General features: G+C 48.7%; 1 protein-coding gene across 5 annotated transcripts; it reads right to left on the minus strand.

Moving 5' to 3' along the window:
* Positions 1 to 649: 649 nt before the first annotated feature.
* On the minus strand, positions 650 to 23,882 carry LOC132451551 (choline transporter-like protein 2). 5 transcript variants are annotated; one of them, XM_060044096.1, is made up of 22 exons: positions 23,665 to 23,882; positions 13,504 to 13,552; positions 12,783 to 12,856; positions 11,562 to 11,646; positions 11,364 to 11,448; positions 10,887 to 11,000; positions 10,505 to 10,565; positions 10,186 to 10,309; positions 9,213 to 9,296; positions 8,876 to 8,988; positions 7,795 to 7,926; positions 7,527 to 7,626; positions 6,776 to 6,868; positions 6,268 to 6,352; positions 5,788 to 6,050; positions 5,401 to 5,495; positions 4,894 to 4,997; positions 4,619 to 4,692; positions 4,464 to 4,534; positions 4,234 to 4,322; positions 3,707 to 3,791; positions 650 to 2,573 (listed from the first exon to the last, which is right to left on the minus strand). In XM_060044096.1, exons 1-22 carry the CDS (start codon positions 23,693 to 23,695, stop codon positions 2,422 to 2,424), a joined length of 2,163 nt encoding a protein of 720 aa, XP_059900079.1. In that variant the 5' UTR covers positions 23,696 to 23,882; the 3' UTR covers positions 650 to 2,421. The 5 variants fall into 5 exon arrangements, with proteins under 5 accessions (XP_059900079.1, XP_059900117.1, XP_059900096.1 ...); XM_060044134.1 differs by having other exon boundaries at positions 650 to 1,470; positions 23,665 to 23,881; XM_060044113.1 differs by lacking the exon at positions 23,665 to 23,882 and adding an exon at positions 18,240 to 18,285.
* Positions 23,883 to 24,338: the final 456 nt, after the last annotated feature.

The following is a 24,338-nucleotide window of genomic DNA, read 5'->3' on the forward strand; positions in this document are numbered from 1 at the left end:
CTGAATGGAGGGAGGGAGGGTTACGGCCCCACTGAATGGACGGTGGCCCCAGGGCCACAATCGGACACTGCTGCTGACGTTCTGTTTATCACGTTTGTTTGTTTCTGTTTCAAGGCTCTGTTACCAAGGCAATAAAGATGAATCAACATAACAAGAATCATAATAACTATACCCTGAGGGCGACCACTGGTAAACACAATGCACATCAGAAGAACACTAACAATGGGGCCGGACGGCTAGAACCATATATTTAACTAATCTCCATGGGAGACGGGACACTAAAGTGATCTTTGTCCGTCTATTCCAGCAGCTAGACATTCTAACCCCACAAAGAATGGTTTGTCCCGTTTATTTTTATAATTTCTAAAACCAAAGTCCATGTACCCTTTTCTCTGTAACTAAAGGAACGCCAACATCCATCAGTCGATTGTACCCGGTTAACCACCCGGTTAACAGCCCGCTCTCTGCTGCCAGGTCCTGATTCTCTGAATCAGCAGTACATGTTCACTGCAGATTGCATCACAGGGCAAAGATCTGAGTCCTGTCATCATGATAAAAAGCCTCGGCAGAGTGAGAGCCTTGGTCTGGGGGAACGGGTGTTGAACCATCAGGCTGATGGTTCAATACCCGGGGAAGAGAAAAGCAGCCGTCAGCAGTAAAAAAAAGGTTTTATTTCAGAAACATGCTGAACAAAACTCCACAGGAAAACACACACATAGCTAACATCAAGCTTACAGCATTACGGTCTCCCTACACTTATGTTGACCTTTGACCTCCCAGCTATGACCCCGTTTCCTGGAGGTCGGCAGTAACTCTTTGGCACAGATTACAAAAATATTTGGTATCAACAGGATAAATATTTAACCTGATTTAAGGAAGGTTATTTAAACAGCAAAACAAATTTAAAAAAGCGAGTTCCATTACAAGCTTTGTTTGTAACATAACTATCTCCAAAATAATTCAAATATATCATGGTTAAATAAACAACTAATCCTTTAATAAACAGGAATATAAACACACCAAACCGTATTCAACTGTTAATTGCCTTCAAAAACTCAAATTCACCTCCACAACTATGACACTGAACACCGGGCCGCATTAAAACAACAGAACAGCAGGAGGGACGCGGGGACTCGGTGGGACCGGAGGGACGTCCCTTTGTCTCCCCCTAGCGGCGGCAGCTGTAGGCACACAAAGTCTCGACAGATTCAGGTCAGACATTAAAACACGAGTGACTGCCGATTGTCAAAAGCAGGCACTTGTTGCCAACAGCAATAAATCTCCGCTTTCAAAAAAAAAAGAAAAAAAAGAAAAACCGAACAGCTGGATTAAAATGTCCGCCACCCGGCCAGCAGAGGGCGCTCTACTCCGCCGGCGGCGTCTTGTTCTTCTTGTTGAGGGTCTTGCGGAGGCTCTCTGGCATCAGATACGGCCGCTCTGCGCTGCCGTCGTTCCGCTCCAGATCCTCCACTGAGAGACACAGAAGAGGAGGATGAGCGGCTTAGACTGAACAGAGAACAAATCAAGCTTTAAGAGGGTTTAACAAAGGTTCTTTCTCACGCAAACATTAAAATAACCTTTTGAAAGCATTAAGACAAACTACAAAAGAGATGTTACCTTGATTTGGATCCAATCTACATTTCTTTATTAAATTAGACAATATATACAATAATAACATTAATTGAATGAGTGATTTGCTATTGACATGGATCTCTTTTAATGCAAATCAGTACCGATAACTTCACTACGAACACGGTCGACGGCAACCCAAACAAAAAGGCGGAGCTTAGCATCGCTAGCCAACGTTGATCAGAGTGATCACTACTAAACTCTAGTGCTAACGTTGAAGTGTTCATAAGATACAAAACCACTATGGCCGAGAACTCGTGCTTAGAAAACATAGTAAAGTAGCAGCGCAGTGGGAGACAGACAACCAGAGTATTGATTGTAAACAGGACGGAGACTTTAAACAGGCACGTCAGGCTTCAGGCTCCTATTGGTCCAAGGCACTGGAACTTAATCGATCAGTTCAACACTGCAGTGATGAACTGATTATTACTGCACTCATGTCTCCTAGTTGATCAATTAGCTGATCTTGCAATTCAAAAATAAAGCTTTTTTCAGCGGCTACGAAACAACTAGCAGCGAAACTAAGACCACCAGAAGGATTCCATGGTGACCTCGTATCAGCCCCCCTATCCAGAGTCCCCCCCCACCCCAATGCAGATGGCCTGGAGACAGGGGGACCCCCTGATACAGACCCCTAACCCCGTCCTGGTGGACAGAGCTCTCCACCAATCAAATCATGACTTCGTTAAGACCCCCAAAAAGGAAGTGATGTCATCTGCTCCACGTCTCCTCTTCCATCTAAAGCGCCGTCTCTCCCAGACACGCCCAATCGTCCCCTAACCCCCCCCGGTGTTAGATCTGTGCTTCACTGGGCGGGGGGTCCCCCTCCTCCTCGACCCCTTGGCTCTCCGGCAGCTCCTTGTCCTCCCACAGGATGTCGTGCAGCGTGGAGGACATGAGGTACGGCCGCTCCGCCGAGCCGTCGTTACGCTCCAGGTCCTCGCCTGGGGGGGCCGTGCAGTGTGTGTGTGTGTGTGTTAGGGGGTCATCGCAGGAGGTTATTGGGTCAAAACACCGGGAAAGACGAGGATGGGAGTGCAGGACGAAGACGAGGAGGAGTGAAGGAAGGGACAGGAAGGAGACAAAAAGAGGAAGGGAGACAAAGAAATAGAAATTCAGGCGAGCACCCAAAGACAGTTAAACACCAGGTAGCACGTAAGAACAGCGTTAGCGCTTAGAAGCCAGTGCCACGTTAGCATCCCAGTAGCACGTAAGGACACCATAAGTGCTTTAGCATTCCAGTAACATGTTAGCATACCATTAGCATGAAGGTTAAGTCGTTTATAAAAGCTTGTGTCGTTTAAAAACTGGTTGCGCCGTTTATAAAAGGTTGTGTCGTTTTTTATAAAATGTTGTGCTGTTTATAAAAGAGTCCGTTGCAGTGAGCATGCGATTGAGAACAGCAGCCAAGCAGGAGTGAAGATATAGAGGTCAGAGGTCGAGGTTTGAGGCTCTGAGGTTGCTGGTTCAAAGCCTCCTGCCCCGGTGGTGCTTCGGCCTTAAACCGCGGGGCCGCTCGGTGGGAGGCCATGGTTAAATGTACAGAGTGGTGATGGGGGCAAGGGGTTCGACTCCACAATGTCCTTGTTCTACCTGCAGACCTCCTCAACAGGGTCTAAGCCAGGGGTCTCAAACTCAATTTACCTGGGGGCTGCTGGAGGTAGAGTCTGGGTCAGGCTTGGCCACATCAAGTATTCCACAAAAAAAAGGTAGTACAACTGACCCAATCTAAATTAATGATTGGGCTCAGGACTCAGGACTCAGGGACTCAGGACACGCAACTCAAAATTGGGACCGTCCCGGCAAAACCGGGACATCTGGTCACCCTATCACAAGGAATAAAAAAGCGTGGCAAGCGACTCAGCAAAAATGTGCGTTTGGCAACAACGCGCGGGCCACACTAACTCTAAAGTTTGATGTCAAGTAGGGGACCACAAAATATTATCCCGCGGGCCTCAATAGGCCCCCGGGCCGCGAGTTGAGAGCCCTGGTCTAAGCCCTCCCTGCCCTTAGCGACATGCACCTCCTAAAGGCCTCGGTACAGACGGTTCTCTGAGCAGAGACGGGAGCCACTCACAGAAGCAGAGGAACAGGGTGTCCACACACATGGCGTAGACGCTGAAGAACCCGTGGGCGATGAGGTAGGAGCCCACCACCACCGTCTGCAGGGACACAGGGACACATGGACAGGTGAGACACAGGAACAGTACAGTTGAGACACAAAGGAACAGTACAGATGAGACACACAGAGGGACAGGGGAGACACAGAGGGACAGGTGAGACACACAGGAACAGTACAGGTGAGACACAAAGGTGAGACACACAGGAACAGTACAGGTGAAACACACAGAGGGACAGGGGAGACACACAGAGGGACAGGGGAGACACAGAGGGACAGGGGAGACACACAGAGGGACAGGGGAGACACACAGGAACAGTACAGGGGAGACACACAGGAACAGTACAGGGGAGACACACAGGAACAGTACAGGGGAGACACAGGTGAACCACAGGTAAACAAGGTGAACCACAGGTGAACCACAGGTAAACAAGGTGAACCACAGGGGCCGATGGGTGAAACCCAGCCTCGAGGGGTGGACGTACCAGGATTGGCACCCAGTAGTAGTGCAGGTGTGGCGCGGTGTCCTCGAACGCCTTCACACGGCCGGAGAAGAAGAAGAAGGCAAAGATCCCTGAGGAGGAAGCAGAGGAACATTCCGGAACATCAGGACTTATACCCAGTGGAGGGTCTATACCATAAAGACGCGAACATAAACTAAATAAGAGTAAACGTGTGACAAATGGTGTCTGAGACGGTGGTCTCCTGAACTCACCAACTATCCCCACGATCAGCAGCTTGCCCAGGAACAGCAGGAAGTCTGTCACCTTGTCCAGAACAGCGACCCTGTACCATGAACGCATTAGAGCTCAGATAAAGACTTCAGAAACAGACCCCTGATCACCAGAGCATGACGGACTCCCCACACACCTGATCATGTTCCTCATCAGCAGGAAGAAGGCGTCTTTGGCTGAGGTGCAGAAGTTTTTACCGTAGATCGCCACCTAGGGGAAAGAGGTAGGCATTACACGCTTGTACACCTTATCCGCGTGTGTTGTTTGGATAAGGATTGTGGATGAAGATGAAAGATCTCGTGTGTGTGGTATTGTTGAGTAAAGATGGTGGAATAAGATGAAGAGCTTGTGTTTGTGTTTTATTGTTGAGTAAAGATGGGGGATGGCTGTGCGGCCCCACCACATACGCACCATGATGTAGGCGTTCCTGTTGAGGAACTTGACGAACTTCTCCAGACACCAGAAGCAGCACTTGAGGCAGCAGAGCAGGAAGCGGGTGCACTTGTTGTGTGCTCCTGAAGACGAGAAATCAGCCATGAGCCTCTCCGCCACTTAGAGACACTGAAACATGGTGGCCATTAGCAGAAAGCATCTTCATGCACATGACCTGCTGCTCACAGACCACCCAAACCACTTATGAGAGAGCCCAGCTCAAAATGAAGATGGATAACATTTGAATAATTGAACTTAATCCAAAATATAAACAACCTAAAAATCCTTGTCTGTAGGGCAAAGAAGATTGTGGACCACTGATTTAGGAGGACCTTTAATCCATAGTATTATAGCTTGCTCCTTCACAGAGAAGCTTTAATCCAGGGTACTTCAGACCACGCTGCCCTAGATATGCTCTGCTATGCTGGCTCTAGGAGAGAACAATGTAAACATGGAGGTCTCTAGAGGGGAGGAGGGAAAAGAGACCTTTGAGTTTGTGGTCAATGTACTCCAGCAGGACTCTGATGATCTGGACGATGGAGAGGATCAGCGAGCCGAACGCCAGAGTACCTGTGTGATACCTGAGAGACAGACAGACCAAGAGTGAGAGCAAGGCTTGCCATGTACGATCCTGCATAATGCCATAATGGGACATTTTAACAAAACATGTTTTCTCCTTATTAAACCAGTGGTAGTCCAGTGGTTTGCCCAACCACCAGGCCTACCTGAGGGGGCGGTCCTAAGGAGGCGGTCCTGCCTGAGGGGGAGGTCCTACCTGAGGAGGCGGTCCTACCTGAGGGGGTGGTCCTACCTGAGGGAGGGGGAGGTCCTACCTGAGGGAGGGGGAGGTCCTAGCTAAGGAGGCGGTCCTACCTGAGGGAACGGCCCAGTGCGGCGAACACGGGGAAGGCGGGCATGTCGTCGGGCTTGACGAAGGCCCAGTAGTAGGAGGAGAAGGCCCCGGCCAGCGTCATCTGGCCCAACGCCGTCACGAAGTTGGCGCACCAGAAGAAGAGGAAGACGTTGTAGAACTGCAGGCCGATCAGGTACTTGTGGTACGCCGTCTCCCCGCCATAGAACGCAAACAGGCACTCCGAGTCCTGGCAGTCCGCCTTCATGGCGCTGGTGGAGAAGTTCTGCAGAGAGGGGGACACGAGGGTCAGGACCAGGAGGTGGACCTTCCTGTACCTCATGTTGTCTGGTACCAGAAGGTCTACCACCCGTCCTTCACACACAGACCTTCTGGTAGATCATGCATGCATGCATGCATGCATGATCTACCAGAAGGTCTGTGTGTGCATGCATGTATGTATGCATGTACAACATCATAATGTTTATAATACAACAACTCACGGCAGGTTCACAGTTCATCCTGGAGTGCATGCATTCCGTCTCGTTGAACACCTTGTACACCGGCTCGTTGGAGGTGGACAGGAAACTGGTTTGTTAAGGAACCAACGAAGGAACTACTGAAACATGCACCCTGGTGTGTCAGTGGTGCGTCAGTATGTGTGTCAGTGTGAGGGAGGTGGAGGTCTGCTCATTAGACTTGAACAACGCGTGTGATGTTGGGAAGCAGCATTCTGCCCCCGCGAATCCTCAAACCTCTGATTCTACTGCCCTACAGTCATCATGGTTACATGGCTACAAAGAAGGTTTATATTGAAAATAACATTGTTCCTTCAAATAAGAAACTTGTTACACTGCCAGCCTGAAATATACCAGTAAACCTTGTACTAAACAACCATTGTAATCAGAGCACCAGGTCCTGTACGAGGCCACGGCCCAGGTGGTATGGAGTCGTGGTCCTTTGAACTGCTCAGTAAACAGTGGTGATGAGGAGCAGGGGCTGGGAGGATACACAGCGGTGACGGCCCAGTAGGCGATCACCATGGCCAGCAGCAGGAAGGTGAACAGGGGGTAGAAGAGGGACGACATCACGTGACCGATGGCTCTGTGGAGGAAACAACCGTCAGACCAGACCAGGTCCCAATACTTCTTTAAGCCTCTGGGTCCAAGTCCAGTCTCAAGGCTTCTGGGGGCTAGTCTAAGACCAGTCTCAATTCTCCGGGGGCTAGTCCAAGACAAGGATGTGGTCTTTAGAGGAAAGTTAAGTCTCAAATCTTTATAGTAAAACAGGACACAGATAAATGTAAGTTGACTGAGATTTACAATAATTTGCAGATTTCAATTTTTTTTTTTCGGGATTCATTTGATGATTAATTGGGTGTTTAATTATAGATGCTTGTTTAATTTGTGGTTTACAACATGCTCAGGGAATGGATAGAGGGACACATTTATCTATAAGATGGCAGTAATCCATAGATAAGGATGAAATCTTCTCAATATACCAGAGAAGAAGAAATCATCCACATAGAAACCGGTCGATTTGAAACCAGGTAGAGCAAACTCAGATTCAAAAGGAGACACACTGAGTGGATCAATGCTGCGTCTCCTGCTCTAACGACATCCTCTGTAGTGTTAGCCATTAGCTGCTCAGAGCAGCACCAGAGAGGCACCACCAGACCGCCGGGATCGATGGAGCATTAGGGGGCTCTAGCGCTCAGAGGTCTACTCTCCACGCTCCACGCTCTAGCACTCTGAGGACTGACCTGCTGGCCTCCTTGATCAGGGCGATGGCGATCAGGATCCTCTTCCTGAGGAAGATGAGGATGAGGATGATGACCACCTCCACGATGGCCAGGATGATCACTGGAGGGAGAGAGAGATGGTGAGAGAGAGACAGACGGTGAGCGAGCGGGAGAGACTGACAGGCAGACAGACAAAGAGACGGAGAGACAGAGGGCCCCAAGCTGTCAGAGCGTTTCTCGTCTATGTGTGTGTTTATGTGTGTGCGTTTGTCTGTCTGTGTGTACTCACTGAAGGCCAGCCATGTCTGTCTGATCTGCAGGTACACGGTGATGTCTGTCTGGAAGCCCAGGTCCTTCAGGGTGACGTCAGAGCCCGCCTCCCCCTTCAGTGCCGCGTACTCCATGTAGCAGTGGAAGATACCTGCAGCCGCCACCAGGGGGCGACAGACTAGCGATTTAGAAACACTATTGTATGGTGAACAAAATGTTTGTGTTTTTGGGGGGTGCAAGAAGACACTCTCTGACACCATTCTCATACAAAGAAAATTCATGTTTCTATCTTTGGTTAGGTTCTCAGTTGCTAGTTCATCTCCATATCACGTACTTTGAGGTCAGGCTTCCGTTTTATTTCAAAGTTCAAAGTTACCCATTCAACCAATACGTGACCTCACTGTTACGCGCCTCCCCTTTTTCTTCTTGTTCCACCCGCTCTATTCTCTTCTGTCCTCGCAGGTGTTCCCGATTCCTGGGGGTGGAGCTACGGCTACTTAAGGCGTGGCCTGTGCTCCCGATGGGGTCTCTCATTCTGGCGTCTTCACGCTGACCCGAGCTGCCTTTTGAATCCTGCTTGGAGGACTGCTATTGGTTTTCGTATTTGTTTTATATAGCGGAGGATGGGAACTGTAGGGAGGAAGTGCTGGCTTCGACGGCCCAATGCGTGGCTGGCCCAGGCTTCGTCCAACCTTTTTGTTTCTTTAATGAGTGTCCTTTTGTTGGAAGTTCTGTGAAATAAACGTCACCACTATTGTGATCGGGAACTTTGGTCTATGTATTCTTAATACGTTGCGGGCCGCCGGATCGCGAGCCGTGTTGTAAGGGTGGCCGTAACACTCACCAAGAGAGCCGTGTTTTAATGCATACATATTGTTGTAAGAGTCTTCCTTTGACACACTGACGAAAAAATAGGAAATACTTATCAAGCTAGTTTGAACCAAAATGCTGAAATATGCCATGTTATTTTAGGGGACTTTACTAGGTCGTCAGGATAAGGATGAAGGAACGCTGGACAGAACACTAATAACCCAATAGTTCAAAGGAAACCCATGTTTGAGTGACAGAACAGACCCTGGTGGGGTCAGGGCGGGGCTTACCGTAGCCGATGACCAGGATCACCATGACGATCATCACCCAGACCATAATGCCCGCCAGGAAGCGCAGGAGGACGATGAAGAGGAGGCTGGTGAGCATGGCGATCACCAGACCACTGGGAGAAAACGGGACCAGTACAGTCATTACCCAGCGGAGATCAGTAACCATTAACCACAAGAACCATTAACCAGTAGAGCCAGTAAACAGTAGAGCCTTTAACCAGTAGAGCCAGTAAACAGAGCCAGTAAACAGTAGAACCATTAACCAGTAGAGCGAGAAAACAGTAGAGCCTTTAACCGGTAGCCAGTAACCAGAAGGAGGAGCGGATGGAAGCCTTACAGCAGGATCCAGTACCAGGAGTGGGTGTAGTCCTCAAACACCTTCATGACCACCTGCCGTGCCTCCATCACCACCGTGGCGTTCCTGAGGAGAGTGACAGGGTGATAAGAGTGACAGGGTGAATCTCAATGACAGGGTGAGTCTGAGTAACAGGGAGATAAGAGTGACAGGTTGAGTCTGAGTGACAGGTTGAGTCTGAGTGACAGGGTGATTGAGTGACAGGGTGAGTTTAAGTGAATCTGGGTGACAGGGTGACAGAGTGACAGGGTGACAGGGTGAATCCGAGTGACAGGGTGAGTGAGTGACAGGGTGCTGAGTGACAGTCACAGGGTGACAGAGTGACAGAGTGACAGGGTGAATCCGAGTGACAAGGTGAATCCGAGTGACAGGGTGAATCAGTGTGACAGTGTGAGTGAGTGACAGAGTGCTGAGTGACAGGGTGCTGAGGGACAGAGTGATAGAGTGACAGGGTGACAGAGTGATAAGAGTGACAGGGTGATATTGATAAGAGTGACAGGGTGATAAGAGTGACAGAGTGATAGAGTGACAGAGTAACAGAGTGACAGAGTGATAGAGTGACAGGGTGACAGGGTGACAGGGTGACAGGGTGACAGGGTGACAGAGCCAGACTGGTTCTACGGCTCCCTGCTGACTGTGTTTATGAACTCCTCCTGACATGCCGCAGCGCGCTACAAGGCTAACGACTCCGTAGTGTCTCCAGGGCAACCAGCTGCATGCTGCTGTCACCTGACACACCACAGACTGCCCGCCCACCAGAGTCACAATGGTGGTGATCATCTGACAGGACGATAGAGAGGTCATTTAAGACTGACCTGTCAGCAGGGTTCTCTCAGGGTGTATTTTGAAGATATTAAGTATAGTAATTGTGAACTTTGGGTTCCACCCTCAAGGACTAGTGAGTCTCTAGTACGGGACCATGTGGTGGTCCGGGGCCGTGTGGTGGTCTACATACTTGACCCCGTCCACCAGGTCCTTGGCCTCCCTTATGGTCCCGGTCCCGTCGTCGAACCTGGAGCTGTTCCCCACCGTGATGGAGCCGTCCTTCCCAGCCAGGGCAGGGAAACACCGCCTAGTGACTGCACACACACACACACACACTTTATTGTGAGTGCTGATTAAAGGCTCCAGCTGTGTGTGAAGCTCTGTGGCAGTGCGGTGTAGATGAGGAGTGAACGACTACAGACAGGATGTTGGACAACATTTAAAGCAGTGAGCTCCAGCCGCTGCAGACACTGGGACATGGAGGGTGTGTGTGAAGGGGTGTCACTCACAGGACTTGCTGGGGGTTAACATGGCCGGGCATAGACCTCCCTTCAGGATATCAGGAACACTCTGGAACAGACAGAGACCATCCAACACGTTTACACCCATTTAACCTTCTTCAGGGTTCTACAGTGTTGTGACACAGAAGGGAATACATCTCCCAGGCTAAGATTACAGGAAATAGTCTCCCTGTTGGCATCCTACAGCAAGGAGCCCTGACCCGACCTGCTCCTGATGATCTGTATCTGACCTGGATGTGTGGATGGGTGTGTGTGTGTTGCGGATGTGTGTGTGTTGTGTATGTTAGTGTGTTGTGTATGTTAGTGTCTGTCTGTGTGTGTGTTGTTGAGGATCCAAACCAGGACGGGTCAGTCCAGGGTCCTGACTCACCATTTGGTTGGTCACCCCCTCCTTGCAGAACTGCTTGTAGTACTCAAACTCAGAGGGGATGAGGCGAGCCTTCACCAGCGTCATGAACTTATCAGGACACTTTGCCACACACATCTATAGAAAAAAAACGCACAACTATAGTCACAAACACACAACTATAGTCACAAACGCACAACTACAGTCACAAACAAAAATCTACAGATAAAAACACACAACTACATTCAGAAACACGCATCTATAGATAAACACACAACTATAGTTACAAACACACTTCTACAGTCACAAACACACATCTACAGTCACAAACACAACAACAGTCACAAACACACAACAACAGTCACAAACACACAACAACAGTCACAAACACACATCTACAAAGAGGAGGAGGAGACTTAGGGAGAGGAGGAGGAGACTGTGAGGGAGAGGAGGAGACTGGGAGGAAGAGGAGGAGGAGAATGGGATGAGTGGAGTCCAGACCTGCGTCGTGGGACACTGGAACTCCAGCAGCACCATGGGACTGGCACACTTCATTATGTTGAAGTAGAACAGCAAAGGCTTCTTCCTGTGGAGGGAGAGACACGTCAAGGGTCCATCTCCATGACAACCAGAGGGATGCTTCACGTCAAGAGTTCATCTCCATGACGACCAGAGTGATTCTTCATCAACGATACTCACTCCAGAGGGGTGCCCGCGTGCCCACAGAACTGCCCCCTGCTGTCCGTGGGGTAGATCACCTTCCTGGGGTCGCCCTGGGACCAGGCTGCACCACACACACACACACACACACACACACACACACACACACACACACACACACACCTTAGCATTGTGTAGCATCCGATCTCTGTTGTATCCTTATTGTATCGACAGCGATCGATGTTGTTTCTCCATCTTCTGACAAATGTACTTATTGCAAGTCATTTCGGATAAAAGCCGCTAAACATAAATGCAAATGTAATCAATGGCTCATTTGGCCTGAGAACTATGTTAAAGCAGAACTCCTGGGAGGAGACCACACACTGCCCCGCCGGAAACCACAAACTCCACGATGAATGGCAGTTTTACAGCCTGTTTCGTCATGATGTAATGGTAAAGAAGAAACTAATTTGTTCAAATGGATGAGAATGTCAGAAGTGCATTCCTACGCACCCCGTCTACACAGTGTGGATCCCAAAACTTTAAAGAGACTTTTGTATAATTCACTACTGGTGGCCAAGCTAGTGTCGGCCAATCACCAGTCACGGAGCCCCGTCTCCCACCACATGATTGGTCGAAACTAATATGAAGCAGAAGACAGCGTGACGCTCCGTTCATCCAGATCGGAATCTAAATGTGAGATTGGGATCTACAGTTTGGTTTGTGAGAGTGATGAAGCCACAGAGGGCCATGTCCTCAGTAGGAGGTTAACCCTGTTTGTCCAATACTTCAGAGAGCCCTAGCTGCCCAGAAGACTGGGAGAGCCGGTCCCGTATTGATACGGGTTCATGGCTCAGCAGAGACCAGAGAGGAAGGACGATAAGGATTATCGCGCGATGACAAAGCAACAATAAGTGTTTCCTACGGTCATGTTGCTCAACCAGAAAGTTAGCCTCATCACCTCTCAGAACGAGCTAGAGCCTGCATCCAGTCTCCCTCACAAGTAATAGAGTTCAACTCAAATCTGCCTAACTTGTTCAGAATACACCTAGACTCTGCTTATCTTTCTCTTTTCTCTGACTAATGTACTGATTGTGTTGCTTTGGATAGAAGCGTCTGCTAAATGTAAATGTCATCTATGTTCATCTCTTCATTACGATGCCCTCTCCCAGGGCTTCACAGCCCGTTAGATATCAGGCTAGGAGTGTGTGGAGAGCTCCATGTAGCCTGAACCCCTTCGTGGCCGACCGGACTCCTTACCCAGGATCCCCACCGCCACGTAGGCTAGTATTGCCACGATGAAGAGGACGCAGCAGGCGATGTCCGTACAGCCCCTGGAGTGAGGAGGGACAGGACAGAGGACTCAGAACACGCTACACATGACAACACTAAAGAGGTTCCTGGCCTGTTTGGTGCAGACATAAACATCAGACAGTAAGGATGCACATAACAGCCTTTATCAAACCCATGATGTGAGGACCACGATACAAACCATGACACGTGCAGCCACGGAAGATGAAATGGCTTAAATGAGATAAACTATTCAGGATGCCTTTCTAAGATGGTTCACTGGAGCCAGAGCTTCAACACTATACATCGATAAGAACGTAGGAGGGACAAATGATGCACCAGTTCAAGACATTTATTGGCACTATACACTTCAAGAGCGATAGGAAAGGAGGGTGGACGCTGTGTTTGTGTATCAGAGACAAAGGGCCTCACAGGGGTTAGTGGTGCTGATAGACAAAACAAAAGGAACTGGGCGAGATAGATAGAGAAGCACATTAGTCAGGAGGAAGTGAGATCAGGTAAGAGGTGGCGGGGCTAAACTATTGGAAGCAGGTGGAGGCTGAAATAGTATCTGGCTCTACTCTACATCAGTGTTGGAGTGAGTGTTGGAGTGAGGGGGATGGAGGAGGACAGAGGGAGAAAACAGGAACACCACAATTAGGGACAGGGGGGGGACAGAGATAAGACTCACCTGCTGTGGATCGGGCCTTTGAAGGTGGGGTCATACTTGCGGGGCTCACCTGCAGACAGGAGATAAATAGTAAATGGACTGCACCATTTATACAGCGCTTTTCTAAGCAGTGGCCAATCAAAGCACACACATTCACACACCGACGGCGGAGTCAACCACGCAGGGCAAAAGCCAGCTCTTCAGGAGCAGTGAGGGGGAGGTGTCTTAGGGGAACGAAGAGGAGCCAGGGATCAAACTAGCAACCTTCCGACTACCAGCTAACCTGCTGAGCCAAGTGCTGCCCTAAAAATATGTGGTTTGATGAGATGACATCATATGCTGTATCACCACACTCGTGGTAAAAAACTGATTACAAAACAGAAGGCAGACCAACTGCAACGAGACACAACTCAACCAAACAACAACAAAAGGCACAGAGTTAGCTTGGGGTCAGAGGTTAAAGACACACGCCTATCAGATGACCCCCCTCTCCCCCCTCTGCCCGGGGCTAGACACAACCACACACAAAATCCTTCCTATTGGCCGAAGGGGTCAAAGGATTGCTCATAATCTAAATTTAAATCCTTATGCTGATGAACCGCTCTAAGTCTAAGGGGTCCGGTCCCGTCTGCCTCCGCTGAGAGAAGCCTACACACAGGCTCCACCAATAAGAAGCAAGTCGATGTCCACCAACACAAACAACACCAACACACACTCACCACACACCACACCCCCAGTGTGTCTTTATCGTAGTGACATGAGAAATGTTGTTTCACTTTCAAAGGAAAGTGAGAGAACCACAGGAACGTTTTCTGCCATATTTATACTTAGTTGGTGAAGTGGTTTACTGCTCTGTAAACCTCCCCACTGGTTCTGTTCCGACTGCTCTGTACACCACCCTACTGGTTATTTTACTACTGCACTAGTTCTGTTACCACTGCATTGGTTCTGTTACCACTACACTGGTTTAGTTACTACTGCACTGGATCTGTTACCACTGTACTATAAACCACTACACTGGTTCTGGTACCACTGCACTGTTAACCAATACACTGGTTCTGTTACCACTGCACTGGATCCGTTAACACTACACTGGTTCTGTTACCACTGCACTGGTTCTGTTACCACTGCACTGGTTTTGTTACCACTGCACTGGTTCTGTTGACACTGCACTGTAAACCACTACACTGGTTCTGCCTCTGCATTGGTTCTGTTGGCACTGCACTGGTTCTGTTACCACTGCACTGTAAAGCAATATACTGGTTCTGTTACCACTGCAATGGGTTCTGTTACCAGTGCCACTACACTGGTTCTGTTTCCAGTGCTCTGTAAACCACTACACTGGTTCTGTTACCACTGCACTGTAAGCCACTGGTTCACTGGGGAGGAAAATAGGTCAACAATGTGGCTGTGAACCTGCCTCTCCGCTCCCTCGCTTTCCTGTTTTAAATATAGTCTGAACAGTTTCCCGCAGAGAGATTCCCCGTGCCTCAGGTCAGCACTGGGAGGCTGAATGAGGACTGGTTCCTGTCCGCCCTGATAAGGTGCTTCTGTCTGAGGCCGATAAGACGAGCAGCAGAGTGGTAGAAGGTTACGTCAGGTCTGCAGGAGAGCTGCCTCGTAATGCCAGGACCTCCAGACCTCAGCTTCAGGTCTGGAGCGAGGTTGGAGGAGGTCAGGTGTGGTCAACAGTACTGGTACAATGAGAACCCCTTTAGAACCAGAGCCATGGTTCTGATTGGACCACAGCAGGTGAGGAATCTCGAGGCATAATCCAAGCTGAACCACGCAGGTCCAAATTAATATATTCGTTAAGATACTCGATCATCATTCTGTCTTTATCCCCCAGAGCAGCTCCTCTCTGAGCAGCTCATCAATAAAGTACAGATTGTATTCCTGCTGACACCACAGCATGTTAACGAGACAACCTACAGAACTTCAAATCCCCTGGACCCTGAGTGAGTGAGTGAGTGAGTGAGTGAGTGAGTGAGTGAGTGATCTGTGATGATCTGTTGATGTTGTGACCAACACTGAACATTGTTCCGCTAGTAGATAGGTCTTGTTAGAGTAACCAGCTAACCTCAGCCTGAACAGCCAACCTAAGCCAATCTAGCCTACCCAAGTTTAACTAACCGCCACACACACAGCAACACATGGCTCCATTGTCGTGCATCTAATAACATTAAAGACTTTTCCATCTGAACAGAGCTTTTAGCCGTGTAGCTCGACCAACTCAGGAACACCCATGGCAGCTCTCAAACACACATTAACACTGTTGCCAGTATCAGTGGGTTCCTGATTTACAATCTCTCTCACACACACACACACACACACACACACACACACACACACACACACACACACACACACACACACACACACACACACACACACACACACACACACACACACACACACACACACACACACACACACACACACACGAGCTCACTCCGTGGAGATGACTAACGCAAACACAAATCAGAATATGCCAATTATTCAAGTGATCCCACCCAACACCTTGTCAGCCAACACTCAACGAAACACCAACCACACGCTGCTTAGTTACCATTCTTCCCGTAGAACTCCTCTTCGGGCATGGCTGTGCTTCAAGTAGCCGTCAGATCCAGATAAACTAAAGAGAGGGAAACAACTCCCTGCCCTTCCCTGCTCTCTGGGCCGTCTGGGCGAGCGAGGCGTGTTCCTGTGAGGAGAGCGAGTCGCATGTAGCCTGAGAGGGAAAACCAGTTCAACCCGTCCCTGCTGAGCTTCGGACGCTCCACCCACCAATCCACCCCGCCTGCTATCTCTATCTCTCTGGTCTACCTGCCCCCCTCCCCCTTGGTGTCTCTGTGTCTCTCTCTCCCAGGTGTGCTCCTCTGCTCCTGGTCAGGGTGTAGCTTACAGCAGCAGGTAGACTGAGCGGCCTCGGAGCCACACAGAGCTGTCTCTGTTCTGCCACACCCCCGGCTCCTCCCCCCTGTTTCCTACTTTGTTGGTTGGAGATTGAGATTGGCAGAGAGAGAGAGTGGGAGTAGATTTTGGATATTGCAAAATACCAAGCCAAGTGCTCAGCATATTAGAACCATGTGTTGAGGAGGAAACAACCACAGGGCAAGTGGTATCGTTGAGTTCCAGTGAAATGTGTTTGTGAATAGGTGGGATGAGCTTCAGGCAGGGGGCGGGCGCTAATTAGGACTGATTGGATACAGGCGTGCTGGATGGAATCAGCTTGGATTTGACAGGTTAGAAAGCACTGCTAGAGTGGGTGTCATTTAAAACCAAACTGATCACTCTTAGTTTAATGATCAACGTTAAAAAAAAATAGCATATTGTTGAAGAAATTAGGCCATGTGCATTCATTCCTTGGTAACCATAGGTGAGTGAGTGTGTTTGTCTCAGCCTGACCAGAATGTGGGAAGGCATTTCTGCCATCTAGCGGCCAAACGGCAGCACTCATACAGTCTACCAAATACGAGCCTAGGCACTGCCATTTCATTTACAGTTGCATACGGACAGAAACCGCTCACATTCCAACTTGAAGGAACACATTAGCTGGAATTAATGCTATGTATTGGCAACTCTCTCTCTCTTTCCCTCCCTGCCTTTCAGTCTCGCCTTCAAACTCTGTGATCATCTTAGTTTAATGTCCAAACACACTGAATTCCCCGCGAGACCAAACAGAATTCAGAACTCGGGCCAAACAGACTGAATTCAACAAAACTTTAAAAATATGTCCCACCCATGTAGCATATTATTATTGTTGTATATCTTTTACATGTGAATCCTGCGCTACAGCCAAATGAGTTTCCATTGCACGACAATAAACAATGAACTGAACTAAAGTGCTTTGAGAGTCCCGACGCTGGCAGAGGCAGAGGAATCACTGAGGCTGACGGGACTTTTCCACTGCAGTTTAATGAGCAGAACGCCACGGAGCCAACCGAGCTGCAGATGGTCAACCCACAGAGAACCGACGAATGGAAAGGAGGCTGTTACTGCTCTACGGGTTTTAACATTACATTCTGCCCCACAACAGCATGTTCACCGTCACAACAGGGCTGCCCTGAGCTGCAGGGGTGGAATGGTAATCAGACTGCATTTATACAGCGCCATTCTAATCAGTGGCCACTCAAAGCGCTTTACAATACTGCCTCACATTCACCCATTCATGCACACATTCACACACCGACGGCGGTGTCAGCCATGCAAGGCGACAGCCAGCTCGTCGGGAGCAGTCAGGGTGAGGCGTCTTCGTTCAGGGACACCTCGACACTAAGAGGAGCCGGGGATCGGCTTTGACCTTAGTAGTGGTCCTCACAGAGCAGCACCAGATCCCAGTCTAGCGTCAGTCTAGAGTCTCTGCCGGTCTATGAAACATCTGTAATCCTGCAGAGACAACAGCTGGAGACAGCTGCACCCACAGCAGCAGCAGCTGTATTCAGGGCCTCCACAGACCTGGTCTCCCCTTCCCTGGCCCCAGCCTGAGTTGGTCGGAGAGAGTTGGCCCGTCGTGAACGCAGGTGCATCCCGCCACACTTGCAGTGCTCAGTAGTAGTTCGCTTGTGGCTTCTTATCTGGCCAACAGTTATATATTAACATGAATCCGAAATGCGCTGTCAAATATATGCCAGCTCATAGGACAGCACTCTGCTGTGACCTTCGTCTGCATATCAGAGGACGGCCTGAAGGTGGAAACACTGATAAGCCCTTCCACTGTCAACGACTGAATGATGAAACACAGATGAAACACAGACCTGGTCTTCTCCAGGCCTTGTGCCGAGCCATCGGGCCAAAAAACCCTCTCTAGCGGACGGTGAGACGGTCAGTCCATGGGGTGGTGTACTGTGTGCGTTGTGAGCATCCCACTAGTTCCTCTAGTTAAGGGTAAGTGATGATGCCATAATCTCTGATACACAGAGATGACCACAGAGATGAGCTGTATTACTGCACACAAAACAGACGCCTCCCATGAGTCTGCACACACCCCTTCCTCCCTTATTACACACTTATTGGGTGTTGTACGTCCTGACACTTAATGTACACACTTATTTTGTGTTGTACGTCCTGGCACTTAAAAATAGTACTTAACATTTTGTAGCATCTTATCCTAGCTATCTTTGTTGAATACGGGGAATGCGTTAACCTAGCGACTGTCAGTGCTTGGCACTTGTTTCTATGAAAATCCTTAATGTACCGACAGAGCTATATTGTTGTTTCTCCTTCTTCTGACCAATGGACTTAGTGAAAAACGCCCCGAATGTCAATGTAAATGAGTCAGAGTTTAGCTGCTGTCCCAGCCAAACAAACCCTCACACAAGCTCCTGTGTGGAGGAAACTTTTTAAAGACAGGTTTCAATCCTGAAAAAGTGCTGATACCTTGGGACGCTGTGGTTAAAGAGTCTAATCACTTTCTTGGTGAAATGCTGAAACATTGCAAACATTGACTGGTGAGTCACTGAGGGCCGCAGTGGGTGCCGCCGGGGAGAACGGATGCCTCTTGCATTCCGCCTCCAGGAATAGAGACACCATGCTCCTCAGGGAGTTCCCAGATCAGACACTGGTTTGGGTTCCCATTGCTGGCTGCGCCCCCTGCCCTCCTTGGAGGTCCCCGTCGGGCCATTCTGTCGTGAGCCACACGGCGACTGGATGGAACAGATAGTGTTGTGTTCCTCCAGAGCAGCACCCGCATCATCAGCCCACTGGGATGGGGGCGGGGTGTAACCCTGCTACCCTCTAGTGACATCACTGGTGGGAGGGTCCAGACGTAGGGATGGATTAGCAATCCTCCGTCTAAGCCAGTGGTTCTCAACCTTTTTTGAGCAAACGCCCCCCTAACCTTACCCTGATCCTCTGGCGCCCCCTCTCTCTGAGAGAGAGAGAGAGAGAGAGAGAGAGAGAGAGAGAGAGAGAGAGAGAGAGAGAGAGAGAGAGAAAGAGAGAGAGGCCACGAAAGAAGAGTTGAGGAAGAAAAGGTTGGATTCAGGAAGAAAAGGTTGGATTTGAAACCATGGTCTAAGCCCTGGAGAGATTCCACTTTCACCTCCTCCCTCGTTCCTCAATGGGACCCCCACTCTGTCCCAAAGACTGGAGGAGGCACAGCTTCCGGAGGGTCTCCTAGCAAGGGTCCCCAGGGTGACAGACTGCCCCGACCTTCGGACGGTGGGACTGACACAGAAGAGAATCCAGCCCCCTGTGGCCACAGTGAGGGGAGCAGGTGGTAGGGTAAGCTCTACAGACAGTTGTGATCCCCGTGACCTCAATAGACCCGCAGTGGATCAAGGGCTCCAGGACCACCCCCATGGAGACCCTGTTTTGCCTGGCACTGAACACCGCACTCAATCAGTGTGTCCCCACTGTCTGCCTGCACCCAGAGCACGGGTCATGTTGTTGCTGCAGAACACAGCCGTGAAAGTAGCAGGTGTCTGAGAACCAGAAGAACATATTGCTTACTGTTCTTCACCACGCCACTCTTTCTGGGCCCAACTGTATGCCTCTTGCTTTGGGGCGGTTGTGACTCGTAGATTTCAGACGGAGAGTACGTTTGGTAAAGGTTCAGCCCAGGTCTGTTGTTGATGCTGAGTTTAGACAACAACAACAGGGACTCTGAAGGAGGCTGACATTTCTTGGCGTAAAAGGAGTAAGAGAGGGAGTCCGCAACAACACAATGGGCTTGTTATGCTTTCCAGGGAGAAAGCGTTGGCTGTTTCCTGTTGAGGTGACACTGGCTTGCATGTGGTCGCAGGGCCTACATACACAGAGGAAAGTTAACTTGTAATCTAATACGTGATAAAAATATAATTTCAAGATAACAGACCTGTAATGGATTCAAGCTCCCAGTCTCTGTGAACACAGAGGTCTGCTCTCCGAGCACTATGCCAGCATTAGACTACAGTCATGCCTCCACCAGTAACCCAATCACTGAGTCTGGTCCCTGCATTGTTCCACGCTAATGGATGTGAGCGACAGAGAGCATGGGGGCACTGTGGGGACAGCAGTGCATCATGGGAAGAGTGAGACACCAGGGGCTGTGGCAATAACTTGTGGTGGGCAATGGGCATGTCTCGATTGTAGGACGTGCCTGGTGGTGGAGGTTGGGTCTGCAATCTGTGAGATGCAGATTTCTCTGCACTAAAGATAGCGACTTCAGCTAGCCGCGTTGTTTATGCTTCTGTCTAATTCTGATTGGCAGATATGAGGCCCATCCGCAATCTCAGACCCAGACAGTTTTAGTGTCATTCGTCTTTGTTCAACTTCCATTCATAATTTACGATACAACAAGGATTCATGTTGAACCTGACCTTGTCCTGCAGATTGTAGCCATGCTGCATGTTGAACAGCTCATTAAGATGATCACATGAATCTGCATATAGACCAGCTTATTAACATAAAAAGATTCTGCACATCGACCAGCTTATTAACATAATATGATTCAGCACATAGACCAGCTTATTAACATAACCTGATTCAGCACATAGACCAGCTTATTAACATAACATGATTCTGAACATTGACCAGCTTATTAAATTAACATGATTCTGCATATAGACCAGCTTGTTAACATGATCACATGATTCTGCTGGGGTGGAAGTGGACTAGATCCGACTGGCCTAATCCAGTCTAAGGGGCCACTGAGGGTCTTACTGGGTGGTCACCACCAGCACTGGCACTGGTTTGGATACAGCCAGTGTGGGGTGAGCATGCTGGCCCAAACTGGCAGCCCTGCATCAACCAAGTGGGAGGCAGTGGAGACGCACACACACGCACACACACACACACACACACACACACACACACACACACACACACACACACACACACACACACACACACACACACACACACACACACACACCAACACACCAACACACACACTCAAACTATCATTGTCATTATTAGAGGTAGTAGTGGTAGTAGTAGTAGTATGTGGTTGTTAACATACTTTCGTGAACATCAAATTCTGAAGTACAGTACAGATACTACATGCTCAAATGTTCTCTGCAAGTCATAAGTAGTAGATCTAAAATGCTGCAACGAAAATGAACACATCAATTATGCCCAAAGTATAAGCCGACATGAAAGAGATGGAAGGGAGTGTGCTCCTCTAAATAGGACCAGTAATCATCCCCTGGCTATAGGCAGAACAGCACGGCCATGCCTGGCTTCTCGTCCTCTCATTGAGGTTTCCTGTTAGGTGTAAATATATACTGAAATAACTACAAGATGTGGAACCAGTCTCTCAGAGAACTTAGAGACTGCCCATGTTGGAGGTCATGTCCACGTTAAGAAAGGCTCTTGAGTGAGCTGCCACCTCTGAACTGTGTGAGTGAAGGAACTGGGATGGTTTATCCTGTCGGTCGTCTCTACTGTCTAATGCTTAGTGCTACACCTGCACTCTGTCTTTATCCTGTCTGATGTGGGCAGCAGGGTGGAATGAGTTCTGAGGGGAATGGAGAGCCCCTACTATACCACCAGGGGTGATGTGTGTTGATCATCCATGAAAAGCCATCTTGGAATCTACTCTATAAACCCTGAGGAGTTTTTTGCATTGATGATATTCCATAGAACCTGAGACTTTGCAGTCAAGAAGTGTTTTTCTTGTTTTAAGATAGTTTTAAAATCTGTTTTAACCACTTCCACATGCACAGTGACCACAAAGCACAGACAACAGAAGGCTTGTTCTGAGATCAGTTTCGATTACAGCAACTCAGGCTGCCCTCCTAGATCAAGACCTAGATCGAGATCTAGGATGCCCTAAGTGACAGGATGTAACGACGGCGTTGGAGACGTACTGCTGTTCTCTGTTCTCTGTTCTCCGCTATAGCTACTGCCTTCTGGGGCGTCTCAGAAGTATGTTTCCTGCAAATCCATCATGCAATGCAACTACTGTCTGATAACCGTACAGTAGCTAAACAGAGCTGTTCTTTTGGGATTGGTAGGGCTTTAAGTGAGCTGTAATAAGCATCAGTGAGAGATCACTAGACAAGCAGAGAGAAAATGCCACATTAAAGTTTCATTGCAGAAGACTGTTTGCAAGGCTGAGAGTGCAGACTCACAACAACCAGGCGGTCTAATGAGATCTGCCACTCCCTGCTCAATATGCACAGGCAACCATATCCTCATTAGGAACCCACGGATATACAACATCATCAAGATAAAGTCCTAGCTCTTCCTTCAGTACAACACATCATAACACCACACTGAACTCGTTGTTTCAGCACCACATCACTACATGCTGTGACTATGTTTACAATGATATCTGCCACTCCCTAATAAATATACACAAGAACAATATTCTCATTATGAACCCAGAGATATATGATGTCATCAAGATATGGTCCTACTGTTTTCTTGAGTACAACACAACAAAACACCCAACTAACGTTGTCTGCAACACGTTGTGATAGCACTACATCACTAAGTTCTCTTAATGTGTTGAAAGTGCTGAAAGAGTGCTGAAAGACAAGCAACACGGGGGTGGATTATGAGCCAATGCATGACAGTCACGACCTGTGACTGTAACAGATAACAAGCCCTTAATATTCACTTATTAAATTCAGTGCAGGGAGAAAGGCCACAGTTGCTGAGTTGAGACACAAAGGCTTTATGTGTCAAGTATTCGGTAATTGCTCGCATGCTCGTGGCAGTGAGCAAATGGTCCTATCCATCATGCCAATCTGAGGAATGTAGCGGCGCCCGGACGCGCACTGGGCGGGACATTGACCCAGTCCACACACACTCACTGGACGGGACATTGTCCCAGTCCACACACTAACTCGACGGGACATTGTCCCAGTCGACACACTCAATGGACGGGACGTTGTCCCCGTCCATACACACTCACTGGAACCAGCGTCCCAGGACTGGGTTCTTACGACCTGAATCCCGTGTATAGAAATGTAACGCAATAACAGTAATGTAATAACAGGCTTTATACTGACATCTTTGTCAGATAATAACATACAAGGACATGTGTGTCGGTAATAACAGACTTTATACTGACATGTGTCACTAACGGTTAGACTCATGTATATATTTAAGAATGTGTTCCATGATAACAGACCAAACGGAGTATACTCACCACTTCAGCACTGTATAGCAAAAGCGTTGTAGTAAAGTAAGTATTAATAGAGTTAGCAGGGTCTTACGTAGGACTATTTAAAGACACGCTTCATTGTTTACCATATTGAGGTTTCTCCTCCTCCGGCTCCATGGCTCCCACGCGCTCTTCTGTTCAGATTAAATACTAAATGAAGACTTTCTCATAGTTTCCGGACCTGAGAGGTTGGTCGTGAGGGTCTGTTCGATGAGAGGTGGTCTTGAGGGTCTGTTCACTGCGACCTGGTCGAGCTACGCTCCTCATCTGAACTAACTCCGAACGATTTCAGATAAATTCCTCGGTGAGAGGAACAGCCAATGAGAACGCGAAAAACGTAGATGGCCGTCACGTTAACCAATCCGAGAACGGGGAAGGGTTGTAGCGTTTACTGGGCAATTAGGTTATCTGTTATTACTAAATAATTAGTAATTACAGCTTTGATATAAAAAAAAGCGAAGATGCATTTCAATAAGGTACAATAGATAATCGGACACTGAGACAATATCAATACAATATTTAGTTTTTTTTTCTGTTGTTTCTAGTCGAACAAGAGTTGTTAGACCTAATGTGAATACGATCTGAATGATTTTATTGGATGCTGGGACACATGACTGTCTGGATTACTACCGTCCACAGCTGCCCGCTGTCTCCGGTCTCCCTGCAGTAACCCTAGAGGGTTATGGAGGACTATGACATTGCGGTGGAGCGTCACAGACACCCTATTATCAGTATGGACAGTGTGTTTACATTTAGTAAC

This window comes from Gadus macrocephalus, chromosome 2, assembly GCF_031168955.1.
Source record: "Gadus macrocephalus chromosome 2, ASM3116895v1".
Classification (NCBI taxonomy): Eukaryota; Metazoa; Chordata; class Actinopteri; order Gadiformes; family Gadidae; genus Gadus; species Gadus macrocephalus.